Below are 23,115 nucleotides of genomic sequence, written 5' to 3' on the forward strand. Positions count from 1 at the left end.
ACTTACCAGGCATTATAATGTCTAGGATTGACTCTGATAGCATTTCTAAAACAAGCTAATGCTTTGTCTAATTCTTCAGTTAACACAAACTCATGTCCTAGTAGAGTATAGGCATAAGCATAATTTGGATCAACCTGGATAGCTCTCTGGAAGAATTTAATTGCAATATCATGTTCCCGTTGCAAACTGAAACAGTTCCCTGCAGCACACCAGGCCTTAAAAAAATGGAAACAAAAACCAAATGTAAAATTAAAAAATTTTCTAACAAAACCAGATCTATGATTATAATCGAGACTCATATCTCAATACAGAAAGACAAAAACTGAAGTTTTTATAGATATAGTTCATCCTCATTATTCACTGATTTCCATATTTGTGAATTCGTCTACTTGTACAACCCAAATCAATACTTGTGGTCACTAGCAGACATAACATATGAGCTGCCCTCCTGGTACATTCTCCGTTGAGGTTGAACAAAGGCTACTCTCTTGCTTCTTGTTTCTGTTCCACATAGAAATGACCAGGGGAGGGCCTCCCTGGTGGCGCAGCGGTTGAGCGCTGGGTTGCGAAGTCTCTGCAGCGCCAGTTCAATCCCCGGCTGCTCCCCGGCCACTGGAGGAGGGTCCCACATGGCGCGTAGACCTCTCCTGCCGCCTGCTGCTCCCCTCAGCAGTGTACTTCGGTCCCTCTGCCTGCTCTGCTCCCCGCTCTGGCTCTGGTGAATTCTCTCACCCTCCCACACTTCTGACTGTACCCAGTGCTTGTATAAATAAATAAATAAACAAACAAATAAATAAATAAATCCTTAAAAAAAAAAAAAAAAAAAGAAATGACCAGGGGATTGGGACTGTAGGGGCCTGTGGACTGTAGTGCAAGAAGCTCTGGCTCTAGGGTCCACTGGACAGTTTCAATCCCAACTCGGCAACCACTGGTAATGCAGCCTCAAGCAAGAATCTCATTTGTCTTTTGTAAAACTCAGAAAATAGGATCTACAGGTTATAATCTGTGTGAGGGGTATGTATGTGTGTATTTCATATAAGAACAATGGTTCAGTGCTTGCTAATTCAATGATCACGGAGACTACAGAACGTTAACTGAGAATAATGAGAATTAGCTGTTTTCAATCCTAAATTTAACTATGTTATGAAGTACTACTAAATAGTCTTGAGATGTGTTGAAATACAATTCTTTTTTTAAATAAAGATTTATTTATATATACAAGAGCTGGGGTGAAGGCCAGAGGTGCTGGGGTGAGTGGATTCCCCAGAGACAGAGTGGGGAGCAGAATAGGCAGATTGACTGAAAGCACTGCTGAAGGGAGCAGCAGGCGAGAGAGGAGAGGTATGCTGCACCATGTGGGTCAGCTCCCTAGCCGGGGATTGAACTCATGCTGCAGTGGCTGCCTATAGCTCCATAGTGCTGACTTAACCTCTTGCGCCACCAGGGAGGCCCAAAGTACAATTCTTATGGGGTGGAAGCATGTAAATGAATTGTGCCTATGTCTTAAAATGACAATTAAAATTGTTATTTTAATTTAATCTTTTTCCCCCAATCTGTGTAATTTCTGCTTAATGAAATCTAATTGTATGATAATGGCAATTTCAACATAACCAAATCTTGATTAATCCCAAGTGAAATATCTGTTTCGTGATTTTTTTCTTTTGGCACATCTATATAATGTATTTCAGGACTTTCTGTTCTGAGTTCCTGTTATAAAAAATGGAAAAATAAATGTGTGTGATAGCAAATGGTGTTCAAATTATTTGGTTATCTTCATTTGGTAAAGGAGATCAAAACATGATTACACAAGTGAAGTATTTTGGTTAACATACCTCTGGTGAATTTTTATCCATGTCTGTTAAGTCTTTTGAAAGAACTGAAAGAGCAACATCTTTTTGAAGATGCCAAAGTGTTGTAGAGTAGATCTCCATGCCCTCAACTCTGTAATTCTCAATCCTTCTAACCTCTGAAAATATCCTTTCAGCCTGAAATACAAAAACTAGTAAGGGGAAAACAAGTTGATGCAATTTACATATACACAAGGAGAACACTGGGCACTGTTCTCACAGGACCTTAATGCTGTACTGTTTAATAGTTTTTATGTGAATTAACATTAACACGAGGCCAAATTGAGCAACTATCCATGGCAAGTCAATATTGATGTAATTATATTCAAAAAGCCTAATTTTTACACACGAGCTGTGGCAAAAACATGAACTCTGAAAAGAAAACTTAAATTTCCATCAAAAAGAAGAGAAATCTATACAAAGATACAATCTTAAAACCCATTTTTGCATTGGCTTTAATTAAAACTTTAGGTTTCAGTTGGCAGCCAGCCCTGTAGCATCTGAGCACTGAGCACAACCATCAGCATTGTCCAGGGCAGGCAGGACTGCAGTCCCTGTCTTGTAACTTTTTCTTTGCAGCACTCTTGAGTTCATGTCCCTTCCTCAGATATCAGGTCAATTTTTTCCCTCACCATACTCACAGTTCCCAGAATTAGACTTCTCTCTTCCTGAAGTTTAAAGTTTTGAGTTATTTAAAAGCAATTAGTTTTCCAGTTTATCAATTTAAGAAGTTCAAAATTCTGAGAGTCATGTTTAGTTTAATATAAGGAACATCTGGACTGTTATTAATGAAGACAGGAGAAAATAAGAAAATAGAATTTATAAAACTAGGAAAAAAATTCCAAGAAATGCCCATATATCTAGGATTAACGTGATGATTTGTAACTTTACTGAAATTTTTAAAAATGAGGAGACAGACAATAATCATTAGCTGAATACAGGTTTTAGAAATCTTTTAGCTTGAGGATTTTAGAAATCTATTGCTTCCTTTGAAAAGACATCGAGGCACAGATAAAAAGAAAAATGGGGAAACTAAAACCACAAGATTAAGCTGAAACAAAGGGTTTCAGAATTAATTTTGTAAAGAGCTTGCCAAAGACACACCTTGTCTGTGTACCAATAAAGGACCATAATCCAAATAGATTTTTGAGCAATGAGCAAGTGTTCTGTCTACAACTCTTTGTTCTTTAATATACAAAGTTATATGATCCAGTACCTTCTACAATTTATTTTCTACCTGAAAGATCATATCATGCCTTACAAAGGGGTGAAGTCTTTCTCTAAGCATGCTTTGTAAACAATAGTGCCATACTTCACTGTGCCTCAATGTCCTTGCCATGCCTTATTTTTTCTTCATGCAACTTATTGCTGTCTATCCTTATTATACATTTATTGGCTTAGTCTTTTTATATATAGTCTCTTGGCTTAGTCTTTTTATTTATAGTCTCTTTTCATATATATTGAGTTATATATAAACTTTATAAAGGCAAGCAAGAAAAATCTGTCTAGCTGTATTAGTCTAGAAGAGAATCAAAGATGCGACATGCACTCAAATATATATGTTGAATAAATGAACTGAAAGTAAACAGGGCAAGTAACCTTATTATCAACTTTAAATTATTTATATAGAGTAATTTATTAATATGTGGATTTCTTAAAGGTTATTTTTCTTTTTCAAAGTTTGAGGGAAGGAGGGAAAATGCTTTGGAAGGAGAACTGGAGAGGAAATTTAAATTGGAAATTAGAATTTTCTTTAGCTTTCAGCTAATCTTTTCCTTTTCTGATAGAAACAGACAACTTAACCAATGAATATAATTATAATTAAAAGGATAAAAGCCTTAATGATAAAGACATTGCATTGTTACATTCAACTATATTCATAATGCTCTTCAAATTTATAAACCATATTAAATGTCAAGATTTTACCCCAGTAAGGACTTTGAGTATAGGAGAAAGAATTTTTATTATAAATACCAATTATATGACAATAGTATATTTTTGGATCCAAATGAATAGGGTATAAAAGTTCCATATAAGAATGCATGGATGACTTGGGTTCACTACATCCTCTCTTAAGTAATCTCAGTGATTTTAAATGTACCCCTTAACACAACAAAGAATTGTATTACAAATACAAATATTAAGAAAATAAACATAAAGACATTGCATAATATTGACCTTTTAGATTCAGTCCTGTTAAGCATAGATATTTCAATTAAATTTAAATTATCACTAGAAAGTAATTTATAGCTGTTTATTAATACTTACTTGCATATACTCTGAAAGTTCAAAATAGGCCCTTCCAATTTGGCACAGTACCCAACCAGTATTGTAGTGGTGAGAAGGTAGGTGGCTCAAGATATTTATAGCTTCTTTGCAGTTGTATGAACACAAAGCTAAATAACCTTTCCCCATTTCACGAAGAAGGCTCATCAAACCTTCTAGGAGAAAACAATATAGTAAACAAAGAAGAAAACAGAATAAAACAGTTTGGTTTTATAGAAAGGCTAATTACAAAATAATTCATTAAATATTCCAACACCTATCTAGAAAAAAAGGAAAGGCATTCTTTTTTTCTTTTTAGTAACGGAATGAAAGGCACTTAAAAAAGACATCTATTTAAAATAAGTGAATAAAATAAAATTCCAAGAAATGCCCTTATATAAAAGATATTATGCATTTACAACAGACCTGCTGCTGCTTTCTGCAGATTAAATGCCTGGATCTGAGGTGTAATTGTGGAGATTTTCCCTTCTGAAATGATGGAAGAGTCCAATTTTGTAATTTCCAGGCTATCATTTATGTTGGGTTGAGTTATTCCTCCTTTATTTGTTTTGCTTTTTGTTTTTCTGTTTGGAATTTTAGGTGGAAACTTCATTTTTAACTTTTTGCTATTTTCCTGTAAACAAAAAAATCCCACACTTAAACTCATGCATTTTAGACTACTCCCAACCCTTTCTTAAGTATTAGATACAAATATATAGCCTTGATGGGGCTGTATTTTTCTCAGAAATTTATAAAACAAAAGTCTTTAAAGTCATTTAATTTAAATGCAACAACTCTGAAAATAAATTGTATTAACTGTTGATTAAGGGAAATCAGGTATTGCTTTTTTCTGAAAGTATACCATTTTCATTTATTTTATTAAAAAAATACAATAATTGGATGTGATACTAGCCAATGGTCTCAGAGCACGGTAAGTGATGTCATAAAATTGTTAACTTATACATGTCAACGGTAAAGATTGTCCATACTATTTGCCTATGGACCAAGAAAATTTACCAAAGGCATAATGAGATTCTCTGTGCAAAAAAAGTTCAAAGAAAACAGAAAATTTCCACTTACTCTTTCCCCAATGATAACATCTGATATAACCATGGTACAATACCAAATCCAGGAAAATGGATCTTATTTGACTTTCATGAGCTTTTTTTTTTTTAAGATTTATTTATTTATGCATACAACAGCTGGGGTACAGGACAGAAGTACAGGGGGTGAGAGGATTCACCAGAGACAGAGCAGGGAACAGAACAGGCAGACTGACTAAAGCACATTGCTGAGGGAAGCAGCGTGCGAGGCAGGAGAGACCTGCTTCGGCCATGTGGTTTGCTTCCTGTTAGGCTGGGGATGGAACTCGTGCTGCAGAGGCTGTGGATTGCCTCAAAGTGCAGTGCTTAACCCCTTGTGCCACCAGGGAGGCCCAGAATTTCATGAGTTTTTACTGAATTTTTTTTTTAATGTTTGATTTTTTTTAAAAAAGATTTATTTATTTATACAAGCACTTGGGTACAGTCAGAAGCGCGGGAGGGTGAGAGAATTCACCAGAGCCAGAGTGGGGAGCAGAACAGGCAGAAGGACCGAAGTACACTGCTGAGAGGAGCAGTAGGCGGCAGGAGAGGTCTGTGAGCCATGTGGGACCCTCGCCAGTGCCCAGGGATCGAACCAGTGCTGCAGAGGCTGCGGGCAGCTTCGCAACCCAGCACTCAACCGCTGCGCCACCGGGGAGGCCCTTTACTGAATCTTTTTAAGTTGAATTCTGTCCCCCCTTTTGTTTGTGGTGTGTATAGGTTCTTTGAAATTTTATCAGAAGTGCACATTTCTGTCATCAATCACAACTCTAAGTACACAGGTCTGTTTGACCACTTCACAAAGAAATTTCCTTGTTCTATACTTTAATAGGCACATCCTTCTTCCTACCCTTATCCCAAACTCAATGATCTGCTCTTCATCACAGTAATTTTGTCATTTCAACAATGTTATGTAATATTTATTGAAGGACCAAGAAAATTTACAAGTGTTACAGACGGCCTTCCAAATTAAAAATAATTTAAATAGTTTCTTAATTTATTATAAACGGAGCCACTGATGAACCAAATTTTAAAAAGGGAAGACTTAAGTAAATGTGATATATAGAAATCTTGAAATTACCTTGGTTGTAGAGCTGTCACTAGTAAAAAGTCGTGAACTTCTTCGAGGCAGTGCATTTGGGGGAGATGTGATAGTGGGGCTCAATACCTGAGGTGTTGTACTAAAAAAAAAAAAATAAAAGTATACATTTACTTAGCTCATGTATACAAAAACTTAGTTCATGACTATTACTACTGTTTCAATTCAAGTATATTTAAAAATATGCTTTGATCATGTCTGTACTCTAAAGTTGATGAGTTTGGTCAGAATTTAAAATCTACTGTTTTGCCAAAAAACAATAAAGATTATAGCACAGATCTTTACCTGAAATTGCCAATTTGAACTTAAAACAATTTACATAAAAATTCTGGGTCAATAAATGGCAAACTCATCTGTACACCCAAATATCTCTAGCCTTCATTTAAAACTATTGCCAAGTCAGAGAAAAAGGAAAAGACAGATGAAAATAGATGAAACAATGTTTTTTCAGACATTGAACAGCAGGTAGCACATGCCTAAAGGATTCTTAGGATGCAGTGCAAGAAAGGGGAATACAAATAGGGCTCAGTGAGCTCCCTGTGTTGAGAGGAAAGTGTTACGAATTTAGGGAAGTTAAAGTAGCTAGAATTTGCAAGCCTGGGTACTAGAAAGGAGAGAGCTACAAAGATGGGCGCTTCCAAGATTTGTCAGTCTCCTTAGAGTCTTCCACTGAAAACCGATCAGTGTAACTGTTAGTGTTTAAGTGTTATATGATAAAAAAGATCTGTTTGGTCTTTGTCCTGAGTTGGGGTTTTGGGCAAGGTGTTATTAGTCTGACCTCTTTCAGGAAGGAGAGGGTGCTAGAGACTGAATTCAGTCATGTAGCTTATACAATCTATCATGTCTATGTATGAAAACGCCAATAAAAACTCTGAACATTAAAGCTTGGTTGAGCTTTCTGATTGGATTCCAGAGGGACAGGACACAGAAAATTAACTCTAGCATCCCCCCCAGACCTCACCCTATGGTTCTCATTTGTCTCATCCTGCTTGTAACCTTTATAATACAATTATATATATTTTTTTATTTTTGTGCAGAAGAACTGGGGTGTAGGCCAGGGGTGCAGGGAAGTGAGAAGATTAACCAGAGACAAAGTGGGGCACAGAACAGGTAGATTTACTAAAATACACTGCAGCGGGGAAGACAGGAGAGGTCTGCTGTGCCACACGCAGGTGAGCTCCCTAGCTGGGATCGAACTAAGGCCACAGTAGTGATAGCACTGAGTCTTAACCCCCTAGGTCACCAGGGAGGCCTCCTATAATACAATTATAATTGTAAGACTAGCACATTCCTCTATTTTATGAGTTCTATAAATTATGTTAAAACCCGAGGAAAACCCTAAAATTTTCAGTCAGTTTGTCAGAATGCAGGTGGGTTGGGGAATCTCCTAACTTGCAACTGGTAAGTCAGTAAGACTTGATGATAGTCTTGCATGGAACTGTGACCTTAGTCTGGGTAATTTGCATCAAAACTGCATGACAGACAGTACTGCAATAAGGAAACTAGCTGAATTTAGGGAAAGAATGACTGGAAAGGAGCAGGTGGGACAAATATTGGAATTCTCCCTGATCTGGGAATAGCACATATTTTCTAAAGCCATATTGAAGAAACCTCATACTGACGAGGACAGAAGAGTACTCAAAGAGTACTGAATCAATAGTGGGGCAAAATTAGTTTAGGCTAGACTGTTCTTGTTCCATCTAACAAAAATAAGACTTAAGTACTTAACAGCACACCAAAACAAAACTTAAAAATCTTTAAAAATACAAAATATTCAGCATGCAACAATGTAAAATTTCTAGTAATTGGCATTCAATAATAATAAAAAAATACTAGGCATACAAAGCAGGGGAATATAACCTATACTGAAGAGAAAAACCAATCATTAAAAAACAGACCAAAACATGATACAGGTAAGACAGTAGGTAAGATCATTAAAAGAGCTATTATAAATATATTCTATATATTCAAAAAGACAGAATGAAGCCTGTACATATTAACCAAATAAAATTTCTAGAGATGAAAAAATATGAGATTATACATATGTTTGAATGGCCTTAACAGCAGATAAGACACCACAGAGGAAAAGATTAGTTACTTGAAGACATGACAATAAACATTATCCTAAATAAAACAAGAGAAGATCAGAAAAAAAAAATGAATAGACAATTAGTCAACTGTGAGGCAACTTTAAACAACTGAATATACATGTACTTACAGTCCCAGAAGGAGAGAGGGGGACATGGACAGAAAAAATATTTGAAGAAATAATGGCCAAAAATTTGCTAACTTCCATGAAAAGTATACCTTCCCAGATCCAAGAAGCTCAGTGAGTCTGAAGCCAGAAAAAAAAAAGCTACACTAGAGCTCACCATAATAAAATGGCTTAAATCAGTGAAGAGAAAATCACAAAGTCATCAGAGAAAAGAGTGATTATGTATAGAAGAACAAAAATGAGACTAACAGACTTCTGTCAGATATAATGCAAACTAGAATACAGGAAAGCAACATCTTTATAGAATAAAAATTGTCAGCTGGAATTCTATAGCAAATGAAAGTATCTTTCAGAAATAAAAAAATGAAATAAAAATTTCTTTGGATATACAAAACTGAAAAAATTCATGACCAGCAGATCTGGACTACAAGAAATTAAAAAAAGCCCTTTGAGATGAAGAAAAAGGATATCAAATTGAAATATGGATCTACAGACAAAATAAAAAGCACACAAAACGGGAAGTTATGTGGGTAAATACAAGGCAGAATACTTCCTTTTCTTATTTAAAAAATCTCTATAAAAGATAACTGTTTAAGTCAGAAATACACCACCATGCATTACATGGTTTATAACATGTAGAAGTAGAATATATGACAATAGCATACAGACTGGGAGAGAAGCATGAAAGTATACTGTTGTAAGATTTCATACCATACAAGACATGGTATATTACTACTTGACAGTAGACTTTGGTAAGTTAATATATATTCTATAAATTTTAAAACACCTATGTTATAGGTTGAATTATGTCACTCAAAAAGATATTATTGATACCCTAATCCCCAAGTATCCATAAATTTTACCTTATTTGGAAATACAGTCTTTATAAATGTTAAGATCAAGTTAAGATGCAGTTATTAGGGTAGTCCCTAATTCAATATGACTAAGACTGATCAAAATAATTAAATTAGATCCCTTATAAGAAGTGGGAAATCTGGATTCAGAGACACAGGGAAGATGGCCATGGAGAGATGGAGGGAGGTAATGACTTTATGCTACCACAAACTACGAGATGACTAGGTCTATCCAGAAACTGGAAAGACAAGCAAGGAAACCTAGAGATTTTAGTGGGAATATGGCTCTGTTAACACCCTGATTTTGGAATACAGAACTATAAATGAATACATCTCTATTGTTTTAACCTACCCACTAATTTGTGGCATCTTGTTAAGGCATTTGAAGGAAAACAAGGAAATAAAAGGAGATTAAGTAAAAGCAGTAATACAAACGACACAAAATTATTAATAGATGAAGCTTACTAGTTAGTATATTTGTTTAGTTTTAAGTGAAATGTGTACTTTGCTAAATTATGTCCCCACAGTCTTCAGGATTAGCATCCTGCAGTGTATGTTATGTTGCTCTGCAGGAGGCCTCAGAGTCCTTCTCCTAACTGAGACCTGGGCAGTCACTGTCACCTGTCTGCTAGCTGGCACTTGGGATAAGATTTACCAACCTGGCATTTTAGAAATCTTGCGGGGCCTTAATGTAGCCAAGGTGCACGCACATTTGTGTCTGTTTAAGACTAGCACAGTTGTTTGCTATTTTGGAAGGCGACATCATTGTATCTTTCCACACCATGTCTTTTGGAAATGGACTCATTATTTGAAGATTTATTGGAAGCTTTTATGATCTCTTTACAGAAATGTGAAAATAGGGGAAGGGCAGAATAAAACCTATCTGTACTTGACCTATGGAGAACGTAATGGGCATGAGAAGAAAATTCTTTTGGAGGTGTTCAGGATACCTAGTTTAAACAAATTCATAAGGTAATTAAAGTATACCAAAAATATATTTTAACTGCTATATTGACTTGCATTATAATATTCAACTAAAAATTACACTAGTTGTTTCAGTAAGTTAAAATTTTCAAATTTGACATATTCAACACAAAGGAAAGAAAAATAACAAAAAATAGACATTCAACATTTTAAAGTTTTTTCTAGCATCCTTGGAAGAGTCAAAACCTGCCTAAACTGAAAAGTATGAAGACTCGTGTTTTACAGCAAGAAAGGCTGAACAATACCAACACTGATACCATAATAAATACCTTGTTTGTGGGCCAGAACTTTGTGTTTGTGCAACAAGAATTGGAGTTACCTCTCGACTATTTCCACTCTGTGAGAAGACAGACTTTGTTCCAGTTTGGCCGATTCTAGCAACAGACTGTAAAACATAAGAAGTCTAAGGTTTGTGAATTATAAATTACACAGTAAGTGACAGAGACCATGATGCTCTGATCTAAATTTTCTTAAAATAAGATTTCATAATACATACTGCTATCTAAAAACACAAATTATGCCATTATTAGTGTTAATTAATCATTAATGTTATATATAGGTAAGAACCTCAGTCTATTTCTTCATTTTACCTTTAGTATTTTTATCTGTATATTCCCCTTTCATCTTAGTTTCCAAGGAAAGGTTCAAAATTCTTGAAATTTATTTATTACAGGGGCCTCCAGGGTGGCACAGGGGTTAAAGTCTCAGTGCTATCAAGCTATTGTCAGCCACTGCAGCATGAGCTTAATGCCCAGGGAGGGAGCTAACTACATGACACAGCAAACCTCTCCTGTCTCACCTGCTGTTCTCTTCAGCAGTGTATTTCAGTAGATCTGCCTATTCTGCTCCCCACTCTGGCTCTGGTGAATCTTCTCACTCCCTGCACCGCTGGCCTACACCCCAGTTCTTGTATGCATAAATAAATCTTTAAAAAAAAAAAGTTAGCTGAGCTAACTAGGGCTACATGCAAAGAATTTAAAGAGCGCCATTATCAAGACTTATGATCTAACCTATAGTCTCCATAAAAAAAAGTAATGCAGTAAGATTTTATATCCCCCCTTTTAACATTAGTGAAAACAGCCTTATAGTAGTGCAGAGGAGCAGATTTTTTAAAAATCATCTGATTACTTTCCAAATTCTAAAGATATTACTCGAGAATTAATATTTCTTTCTTGTGTAGCCAATCTTTCATTAACTGATTTCTGCTCCTTTGGAGGAAAAGAAAAATCTTTGCTTGGCCCTTTTGTCTTCTCTAATTTATCATCTTATTTCTTTTTATTTTTATCACTTAGCTTCTTCATAAAGTGATCTATGATTGTTTCTCAGTGGGTATTCTTAAATTCTTTTACTACCAGATAATTTTCTTCAAAACTTACTGTTACTTTGCTAGCTGCTGTATACAACCAAACAGCACAAGTAATCACTGATTACAAATAATCACTAATATCATCTTTTCATCAGATATGAAGTCTTATTTTAACTTCCCTGCATTCAACATCATTCATCATCCCCTCCTTTTTGAAAGGTTATATAACTTCTCAAATAGTATAGTATCTTGATTATTTGTCATACCACTTCATTTGCTGGGCCCTCTTCCTTCTGCTGTTTTTAAAATATACCTGTGTTTCTTAGCTACTCTTTCCCTAGGAGAGCCTGGCCATTTTAAAAGCTCTAATTACTATTTCTATCACTAGGCTAAATTCTTTCCTTTATGACTATCCACCGAATAGTTTCACCAAATCTACCATCACCTAAAACAAAACTTTATAATCTCTTCCTCTTTCTTCCCTAACTTTGCACTCTAGGGACAAAATATCTAATCAGCTCTGGCTTTTTAAACAAAGAACTATATATATACTGCACTCACTACTTGGTGTATTTATTTTTAGTTGATATGCCACACAGACTTGCAAGTCTGTAGCTTTTCTTTTTTCTTGGTGATTATGCGTATGATTCTTTTTAATGATATAACTCATTTATACAGAATAGTCATTTGGATTGATCTATTTACAGTTTTTGTTTTGTTTTGTTTTCATTTTCACTGGCCAAATATATTTCACAAAATAGTCAACACTGACTTCGGTGGATCAACAATGTAAACCTGCCATGACAGGAATTTTAAGACTAGAATCTCTCTCTCTTTTTTTTTAAAAGATTTATTTATTTATTTATACAAGCACTGGGTACAGTCAGAAGTGCTGGAGGGTGAGAGAATTCACCAGAGCCAGAGCGGGGAACAGAACAGGCAGACCGACGAAACACACCGCTGAAGGGAGCAGCGGGCACGGCAGGAGAGGTCTGCACGCCATGTAGGACCCTTGCGGCGGCTGGGGATCAAACTGGTGCTGAAGAGGCTGCCGGCAGCTTCACAGCCCAGTGCTCAACCGCTGTGCCACCAGGGGAGGCCCTAGAATCTCATTTTAACAGAAACATTTTACAATGAAAGATTAATCAGTCTTTTCCCCATCATATGAATAAATCTACCAAATAATGCAATATGATCAAATTTCCAACATATGTCATTGATTCTCTTCAAACCCATTATTTGCAGGTTTTATAAACCAAGGCAAATAAAATTCACTTCCCCTCAAGCCTTCTACAACTTACTACATACCCTCAATTTTAGCCTTTTCTCTATTTTTACACATTCTGGCACAACCAGATATTTTGATTTTAAGACAAAACTACTCTCCCTTTCCTTCTTTTTTTACTATCAGCCATCAATTGCTTTCCCTCTTATCTTCAAACACCACTAAAACTTTCAACAAATCATGAAGGTGGTCTCCTTTCAGTAGTCCAGAATACAAGGAGGCGCTTTATGTGTTTGCCACCCCAAAATGCTTGCAAGTCTTTAGCTTTTTACTTAGGTGTCTACTGCCATAGGGCTATATAGAAAGAGTCTTACAAAACTTGTTGCAGTAAATTTAAATTTAAAAATTAAATTTAAAATTTATTTCTATGTCTTACAGTACGGTAAGAAGAGAACAGAAACAGAAATTGCTTTTATCATATGGACATTGAAATCATGTACCTGTCCACTGCCTAACTTGTGCTTGATTGCTCTTCTGGTTTTGGCCTATTTTACCTGGCATGCTAGCCACCATAATACTATTCTTCTTCATAACTGCAATAAACTAATTTCCACAATTTTATATCATTCCCATAATAATACAATAGTAGGCAGTTAGCAACTTTTAAAATCATATTTAAAATAACCCATCTATTAATTACTTTGCAATCCCCTTTTACCACTCTTGGAGTTCCTATTATCACTCATTAAGGAGCTATTAAAAAAAGAAATTTTGCACACTCAGGAAACTGAGTGAAAGAATAAAACAACAATAAGAAACATGTCTCTAGGCAGGTAAAGGGATATATCAGTCATTCACAGTCTAGTATGACATAATTAGCTTCCATTTTTTAGACATTTGGTAAGCATGAAAACAGGCATTTTACATCTATAATCTAATCTAATTCTCATAAAAAGTACCCTGTACCACAGATACGCTTTAAACAAATAGTACTTTGGGCTCTACTTCTATAGACCTATATAAAAGAACATTATACAGGTTTCTCATAAAACTTGTCGCAATATTTATATAAGGATACTGTAAAATACTTTTTTTTTTAAAAAAAGATTTATTTATTTATTTATACAAGCACTGGGTATAGTCAGAAGCACGGGAGGGTGAGAGAATTCACCAGAGCCAGAGCAGGGAGCAGAGAAGGCAGAAGGACCAAAGTACACTGCTGAGGGGAGCAGTGGGCAGCAGGAGAGGTCTGCCCGCCATGTGGGACCCTCCTCCGGTGGCCGGGGAGCAGCTGGGAATCAAACCGGCGCTGCAGAGGCTGCAGGCAGCTTCGCAACCCAACGCTCAACCGCTGTGCCACTGGGGAGGCCCTGTAAAATACTTTTTATTTTGCTATACATTTAGTACAAATTTACTACATATCTATGAGGATCTACCATAAAAATTTTATGATAAAAATAGCTGGCTTTATATGAGTCAGCTTTTTTCATGTTATTAGTAAAATTAAAAAAAATACAATGCTGACAAAAAGTAAAAATGACTGCATGCATAATTTCTATAAAATTGAAAGTGATAGAAATGATCTTAGACTTGTTTTAATAAAAGGAAATAAAAGGTAAAAATCTGAATACGTTTATTTAGCTATAATAAATTAGATTTTTAATAAAATTAAGATAGATTATTTACAATCTTAACATGTCAAAAGAACAACTGTGTGTCTCCTACTAAATCCAGGAGGTTCTACAATGATTACCTTCATTTACATTTAAAACAATTGCTCTAAGACAACAGCAATTATATAGTTAGATTTCTCTCTGAAATTACCTTTACTGGAATTTTAAACAACTTTCTGTCATGAATTCCAAAACTGTATCTTACATGGAAAAATACCTTTTTGGAAGGGGCTCCGGTGGATGGCACGTCAATTACAGAAGATGTATTAGTGTAGTTTTGTAAATAGGATCCATCTCCAGGACTTGGGGTTTCTAATGGCAAAATCCCAAAACTGAGAAGAGGTTGAAATCAAGGTGTCAAAAAGTCATCAAGGCATATATAAAGCAGCAGTATACTTAAATTAGAAGGTCTAAAAGGAAGAGAATGGCAAATCAGTCTTGGGGGCAGTGAGGATTTGAGGGGCAGATTAAAAATAAGCTGTGAATGTAGACTATTTCAACCCACCATAAGCAAAATTAAAAAAATAAATCAAACAAGGAACTAAATTGAGCAGCAACTACTGATCTCAGAAGATTTATTAGAAATAAAGAGTAGCTTTGTAAAGACTAAGATCCAAATGACCAAATTATTTCAAATCCTTGTAATTTATGGGACTTAGACACTATTAGAAAATGTCTCTAAGATCACAGAATCCATTTGTGGAGTCATTGAGTTGCAATCTCATGGTCAAGCTATTTTAATAGCTCCCAGCCCCAGAATCAAATTCATAGTCTGTTCTAGCACACAGTTTATTTTGATTCCCATATATATATATATATATATATATATATATATATATACACACACACACACATCTATTTATATATTTTATATATCTATCTACACATTATATATATATATATTTCTGGGTTTATTTCCTGTATTTACACAGTCTTATAATACTGATAAAATATTTCATATTGATAGGTGTCAATTCCCCCATGTTGTGGATAACCACTGCTTCATTCTCATAAGCACTTCCAACATTTCAAGAGGTTCACCATTATATATTAATGCACAGTGATAAAGAAAATATCATTTAATGCATACACTATCTGAGTAAGACATATTTAAGAATTTAAAATTTTTTCCTAATATTTATATTAGATTTTTAATCATAGGTATTGTATATTTTTACTTCATTTTCTGGAAACAGGTCTATTATTGACTTATTAAATGGCTCAGTTTCCAGAATGATTTAGAAGTTGCTGTTCATGTTCATTTATATCACTAATAATATAATTTTAGATTATTTAACATTACATTATATTTTAAAATATCTTTTGTTGTCTTACCTTGGGGTTAATGGGCTAAGAGCAGCTGGTCCTCCTAATAAGCTTCGACCTGTTTTTGGTTTATTCTGAACCTGTTTAGATAATATGGAAGTTCCTGTTCCAAGAGGGCAAGTATCTGGTGAAATTACAGCTGAATCTATATAAGACACTGAGGAATCTGTATTCAAGGAGTACTTTGAATTGGAAGATTCTAAATTCAGTCTGTTTAATTCCTGAAACAGAAAATTTCTACCATGTCATGTATGATACATTATTTAGTTCAGATCATTCTTTGTCATAAGCATAATATATTGAACACTAGAGTGTGATATACTTACAATTGTGTCCTGGGGTGTTTCTGTAAGAACTGTCTCAGGCTGTCTGTGAGATAAACTATGACTAGATACTAATGTTGTGCAAGAGTTGGGCAGACAGTTGCTAAAGTTCTGTAAAGATGTTAATTTAAATGTTTGGTCAGGATCTGGTTTTTCACCTGTGAAAGGAAAAAAAAGAATGTTTGCCTCTGAGGAAATGAGTCAATTTCTTCCCCAAGTATAAATTTGAAGAAGTAGGCCTTACCCAGAGTTTTATTTTTTCTTTATTGAGGTATCATTGGTTTACACAACATGATCTAGGGGAATAGGTTCATACCTTCTCAGATGTATGTTACCACAATTCTACTCCCTCCCCACCATCAAAGTACCCATTTATTCAGAGTTTTAAAGTTCTTCTGTCTCTTTTAGCTAATCAAATTTACCTCTCCCAAACCTATTCATCAATTTATTGTAAATTTACCCCTAAGATAAAGTTGTAAATTTAGGAAATAAACTAAATTGCAACGACATTGATTTTAAATACAAACGCAGAGTTCTGTTTGTTTAAAGTAGAATGCAACAACAACAAAAAGTAGAAAGCCACTAGATCTCATTTTGTTCAAGGTAAGTAGTGAAGATGGAGAGCTGAATTCCAGGAGATTAACGTTTTAAGCTTTTGCATATATACAGATACAACAGTGTTTTAAAATGATTCCTCATGCGTTCTAGAACATATACATTGAGACTCTCTCCCCATATTGTCCAGGTTTTATTTATATAACAGTTCAAGCTCCAAGCAGTCTATTAAATCTTTTCTCATCCAGAAAGCTAATTTGGCTAGTATTATACTCATAAAACAACTCATTCTAGAGGACAAAAAAAAAAAAAAAGACTATTATTCCTGAAATGTCTGTTTCTAACTTATTTCTCATTCTCATTTTTAGCTTCCCTTAGGAAAAATATTTTTCTCATGGATGATTTGTATCACCCTCCAAAAATTAAGGGGGAAGGAAAGAAGAGGAAATGGGGGAACCCTTCCCCAGCCACCTCTACAAACCTACCTATTTCACATAATGATTCAAAGGGGGACCAGAGGAAAGGATTTAAACTAAGGCTCTTTTGGTAACATTCTGATCCTTTGGCAAGCCGATCTGTCTTGCTGTAAAGACAAACAAATATATTAGACAAACTACAAAACCCAAAACATTTATTATAAAGAAATTTTTGGTATAGAAACCTAGGTAGATGTTACATAAACTCTGAGAGTACTCTCCTTAATGCTTCCCTAAATCACTCATCCCCTCTTCTTATCCTTTAATGTATATTATTTTGGGTGGTTCAAATCAAAAGTTAAGTGAAAGCAAACAGAACATGAATTGAAAGAAATGCTAACAAACCAACCATCATCTCTTTTTCAGTATTACAACTGCTTTCAATTTCCTGTCAGATACTGGAATTACTGAAGCAGATATGGAAAACATGCAAATATTTTAGTGTAATTCTTAAATTTTTAATAGAATATCCCAGCAGCAATTGTAAAAATGGCTCAGATACAAGTGACTCAGATGTTTTCAATATAATATATTTAAATGATCAGATTTTCTAAAAAAGTAGAGAAATTTTATTTCTTTCTGAATCAACTGTATAATGGCTTACATTTAGAAGGTAGATCTGTCTGGAACCATATATAGTTGGGACAGTCTTGAATTTATTAGGATAGCATAGTTGCCTCCCTAGCTTTAAAATGGTAAGGAGAATGGGGTTGAGATTAGTGAGATTCATCAGCACTTTCAGGTAAAAAATACTAATCACCTGGTAAGGTTGAAATTTTTCATTATTTACGGGGAAAAAATAAAATATAGCATTTCTTCTAAAAACCCTAAGGTTTTTCATAAAGAAACAGATGGCATTTACTTTTTATAATAAAAGATATATTTTATTTATGCACAGAAGAACTGGGTAGGTCAGAGGTACAGGGGGTGAGAGGATTCACCAGAGACAGAGTGGGGAGCAGAACAGGTGGTGCCACTGAAATACACTGCTAAGGGGAGCAGCGGGAGAGACAGGAGAGGTCTGCTCTGCCATATGTGGGTCAGCTCCCTAACTGGGGATGAACTCAGGCCGGGGTTCGAACTCAGCCCCTTATGCCACCAGGGAGGCCCAGAAACAGGTGGCATTTAACCAAAACTTTCAAACAAACCCTCACATAAAACTATCAGCTAAAATGTACAATTTATTTTTATTGCTGTTAGTATAACCTCACAGAGCTGTAACAAAGGCCCCTTTGGTGATCTAGGTATTTGTTTGCCTCACTTCTAAATTTTGTGAGGAAAAACTAGAAATGATATATAAAGAAAGTAACAAGAAACAAGAAAGTATCACTAGTTACAGGATAGCTCCCCACACTGGCCTAATTTGAGCCAATAACACATGGACAAAGAGGGAAGCAAGAGGAGACAGACTTTCAGAATATGTAAATAAGTTTTACCAAGGTACATACTGAAAATTGTTAAGATGAAATTTCTTAAAGGAAAATTAATAATTAGCTATGAGAATGATGTAATCATTTACCATGGATAGAGGGGTGACTTAAAAAGGAAACAAAGACAAGACAGAAAAAGACCATTTTCTGAAAATAAAAAGGAGTGGGAAGTGGCAAATCAATGCTTAGGAACTTCTAACTTTATGTCAGGAAAAAAAAAACACTGAAACCTCAATGTGTAAGGATTAACCTAAGCATCAAACAATTCTGTTCTTTTCCAAAACTAATGCATGTTATAGAGCCCTCATCTCTTAAGTAGGGGTGCCTACTTACTTATCTTTTGTATACTTTTTTCTTTTAAACATTTGTTGTCTAGATCAATGCTGACCTGGATTTTCAATACTGACCAATTCTTTCCTTTTTTTTTTTTTTCATAAAAGATTTATTTATTTATTTATACAAGCACTGGGTACAGTCAGAAGCGTGGGAGGGCGAGAGAATTCACCAGAGCAGAGAGCAGAGCAGGCAGACTGACGAAGTACACTGCTGAGGGGAGCAGCGGGCGGCAGGAGAGGTCTGCGCGCCATGTGGGTCCCTCACCCAGTGGCCGAGGATTGAACTGGTGCTGCAGAGGCTGCGGGCAGCTTCGCAACCCAGCGCTCAACCGCTGCGCCACCAGGGAGGCCCTCCTTTTTTTTTTTTTTAAAAGATTTATTTAAGTGTACAAGAGCTGGGGTACAGGTCAGAGGTGTGGGGCGTGAGAAGATTCACCAGAGACAGAGCGGGGAACAGTACAGGCAGACTGACCGAAGTACAGGGCTATGGGGAGCAGGGGGCAAGTCAGGAGAGGTCTGCTGCACCGTGTGGGTTGCTCCCTGGCCAGCTGAGGAGCAAAATCATGCTGCAGAGGCTGCAGACAGCTTCATAGGTTGCGTCTTAACACCCTTGCGCCACCAGGGAGGCCTGCAATTGATTTCAAATTTTCTGAGGACAGGGCCTCCCCTGGTGGCGCAGCGGTTGAGCGCTGGGCTGCGAAGCTGCCCGCAGTCTCTGCAGCACCGGTTCAATCCTGGCCAGCAGGTGAGAATCCCACATGGTGAAGCAGACCTCTCCTGTCCTGCCTGCTGCTCCCCTCAGCAGTATATTTCGTCTGTCTGCCTGCTCTGCTCCCCGCTCTGGCTCTGGTGCATTCTCTCACCCTCCCGCGTTTCTGACTGTACCCAGAGCTTCTATAAATAAATAAATAAATCTTAAAAAAATTTTTTTTCTCAGGACAGGAAACTAGATCTTTCTCATTTTTATATTTTCCTTTCTGTTTTCAAGTAGCCTTGCCTCCTTGCTTTGCTGGTACTTATTAATAATTTTTAAAGTGACACTGAATGATCCATACAAATTATTTATTGAACAGATTTTAACAAAGATAAAATATTATGTAAATGTAAGAGGTGATCCTTTCTGATGAAAATCCTCTTTTCCAGTAGTATTTAAATTTTATTTCCTTTTCGCTTTAGTAAAAGAAATATTTTCTAAGCTATAATTCAAAGAAATTATTCAATAGGGAGATAAAAATGGGAAAAGATTTAAGAAAAGGAAAATGTTTATGTGCCCCAACTTTAGATATAAGTTTTTACTAAAACCTAGAAAGGAGTTTCCCAAAGAATTGGGGTAAAAAAATTGCTTGGGTAGTATGGGTTAAAAATAGATTAATCTAAAAAGCCAAACTTAAAATCAATTGTGTCCTAAACATAGAAATTTTATGTGTTATAGTAGACAAACACCAATAAAGTGTCTATATAAAAATACTGAAGATAAAATAGATAAGCTAAGAAGTCTTAGTTACAAAACTACAACATACATGTGATCTAGATTACTGGGTGAATTTGGGTTTTTAGATAGGCATATGATGGCTACTCCAGCAGGCTGGTAGCACAGCTAGCAGTAACCATGTTGGTGGTCGGGAAGCTGTTCTGGGTGTTGAGGGGTAAGGCAGGCAAGGGTGGCCCAACCACCCAGGAGATCATCTAGCAGCTGTGGGGCATGGTGGAGATGCTAAGCAAGCAGCAGGAATTCCTGGAGAAGAGACAACACTGCCGAGAAGCATGGGACCTAAAGCAAACACGCTGCCCTCCAGGCGCTGAAATGCACGGATGAGTACAAATATTTCACTGATTTCTGCTCTTAACTTTATTACCTTCTTTCTATTTGCTTTTGTTTACTTTGCTCTTTTGCTCTCATTTTCTTAGTTTCTTGTTAAATTACTGATTTAAGGCTATTCTCTTAATATAAGCATTTTGTACTCTAAATTTCCCCTTACCAATATATCACTTTTTAACATGTTCTATTTTCCTTTTCATTCAATATATATTTTAAAAGATTTATGCATACCAGAACTGGGGTACAGGCCAGAGGTGTGGGGGTGTGTGTCAGAGGATTCACCAGAGACCAAGTGGGGAACAGGCAGATTGACTGAAATACACTGCTGAGGGGAGCAGCAGACGAGGCAGGAGAGGTCTGCTGCGCCATGTGGGTAGCTCCCTGGCCAGGGATCGAACTCGTGCTGCAGTGGCTGTGGATAGCTTCATAGGTTGCATCTTAACCCCTTGTGCCACCAGGGAGGCCCCATCAATATAATTTTTTTTTTTTTTTTTTTTTTTTAATTTTCTAGAGGCATGTCTTATTTATTTATTTATTGTTTGTTTGTTTGTTTGATACATGCACTGGGTACAGTCAGAAGCGTGGGAGGGTGAGAGAATTCACCAGAGCCAGAGCGGGGAGCAGAGCAGGCAGAAGGACCGAAGTACACTGCTGAGGGGAGCAGCGGGCGGCAGGAGAGGTCTGCGCGCCATGTGGGACCCTCCTCTGGTGGCCGGGGAGCAGCCGGGGATCGAACCGGCTGCAGAGGCTGCAGGCAGCTTCGCAACCCAGCGCTCAACCGCTGCGCCACCGGGGAGGCCCTCCCATCAATATAATTTTAAAATTTCCTGTGAGACCTCCTCTTGGACACATGGATTATTTAGGAGTGTTGTTTAATTTCCAAGTATTTAGATATTTACCTATTCATGCATGGCTTTTTATCATCTAACTAATTCTTTTAACCAAAGAGTAATATTTATTTATAAAGATTTATTTTATTTATTTATGCATATAAGAACTGGGGTGTAGGCCAGAGGTGCTGGGGAGGGGCGAGGTAAGAGGATTCACCAAGACAGAGTGGGGAGCAGAACAGGCGGATCGATTGAAATACACTGCTGAGGGGAGTAGCGGGCGAGACAGGAGAGGTCTGCTGTGCCATGTGGGTTAGCTCCTTGGCCAGGGATTGAACTCAAGCTTGACAGCACTGAGACTTAAACCCCTGCGCCACCAGGGAAGCCCGCAAAGAGTAATATTTATATTATTTCAGTTTAGACAATAATCCAAAGTAAAAGACTATAATGTTTTTTAAGAATTAATTATTTCCACAGCATTCCACTCTTAGAAAATTTTGCCAACTTTATTCACAAATCTCTCATCCTTGACTTTTTATAGATTATTCTTTTCAAGTAATTTATAGTCTTGGGAACATCTTTTGCTTTGGAATTACTCTATAGATATGAGATGATGTCAACTTTTATTTTTTTCTTTCAGATCCCTTCTGGTTACTATCTTACCCCTCCTTAATCAGGTAGAAATGATTATCTTCTCATTTGAGCATAATACTGCTCAAATTTTATTATATCATTTTTGTTGTGGTCATAAAAACTTAAAACTTTTGGTTACTGCTTGTGTATCCTCCTACTCTTGTTATAAAACTTGAAGGATATAAAACTGTAAGTCATTTACCTTTATACCCCCAATGCCAAGTATTATGTTCTAGCCATAATGGAGGATGAATCTAAAAGTTTCTTGAGTAAATGTCAAGATGAATCATTGCTGATGAACTAAATTCATAACTTCTAGGCCTTTTAAGATAAATGAAGATACAGACATTCTATCTTCACTTATCCCTTATTTAAGAGTGGTGTTATTTAAAAATAAGCCCCAAAATTCAGCCAAATAATTTATTCTGCTCAAAAAGACATTTTCAAGGTTTTTTTTTTTAAAACTACCATACAGATAAGCCTCAATTTATCTTAAAAACGTTATCCTAATTCTTTAAAAGAGCAATACGCATCCATTTCTTCCAAGTTAAACAACATATGACATTTACACATAAGATGCACCCCCACCCCATGGGAGGTTATCAACAATCCTGTTCTCCTAATTATACCACCATCCCCTATGCCCCACTCTGAGAGTATTTCAGATAAAAATCAATGACTATAGGGCCTCCCCGGTGGCGCAGCGGTTGAGCGCTGGGTTGCGAAGCTGCCCGCGGCCTCTGCGGCGCCGGTTCGATCCCCGGCTGCTCCCCGGCCACCAGAGGAGGGTCCCACATGGCGCGCAGACCTCTCCTGCCACCCGCTGCTCCCCTCAGCA

General features: G+C 36.4%; 1 protein-coding gene across 5 annotated transcripts in view; it reads right to left on the minus strand.

The window, feature by feature from the left end:
* The window catches only part of CDC27 (cell division cycle 27), a 56,466-nt gene that overhangs the window by 13,732 nt on the left and 19,619 nt on the right, over positions 1-23,115 (minus strand). For 4 of the 5 annotated variants that reach the window (XM_054689823.1, XM_037495324.2, XM_037495327.2 and 1 more), the window contains 10 exons: positions 17,240-17,337; positions 16,203-16,357; positions 15,886-16,097; positions 14,768-14,882; positions 10,616-10,731; positions 6,276-6,375; positions 4,539-4,746; positions 4,116-4,288; positions 1,833-1,985; positions 7-215 (listed from right to left, as the gene is read on the minus strand). In XM_054689823.1, coding sequence (XP_054545798.1) covers positions 7-215; positions 1,833-1,985; positions 4,116-4,288; positions 4,539-4,746; positions 6,276-6,375; positions 10,616-10,731; positions 14,768-14,882; positions 15,886-16,097; positions 16,203-16,357; positions 17,240-17,337 — 1,539 coding nt within the window. The remainder of the gene's footprint in view (positions 1-6; positions 216-1,832; positions 1,986-4,115; positions 4,289-4,538; positions 4,747-6,275; positions 6,376-10,615; positions 10,732-14,767; positions 14,883-15,885; positions 16,098-16,202; positions 16,358-17,239; positions 17,338-23,115) is intronic. The other variant, XM_037495325.2, reaches the window with a different exon arrangement.

Source organism: Talpa occidentalis, unplaced genomic scaffold (genome assembly GCF_014898055.3).
Source record: "Talpa occidentalis isolate TD23 unplaced genomic scaffold, MPIMG_talOcc4v2.1 talOcc4.7, whole genome shotgun sequence".
NCBI classification, from domain to species: domain Eukaryota; kingdom Metazoa; phylum Chordata; class Mammalia; order Eulipotyphla; family Talpidae; genus Talpa; species Talpa occidentalis.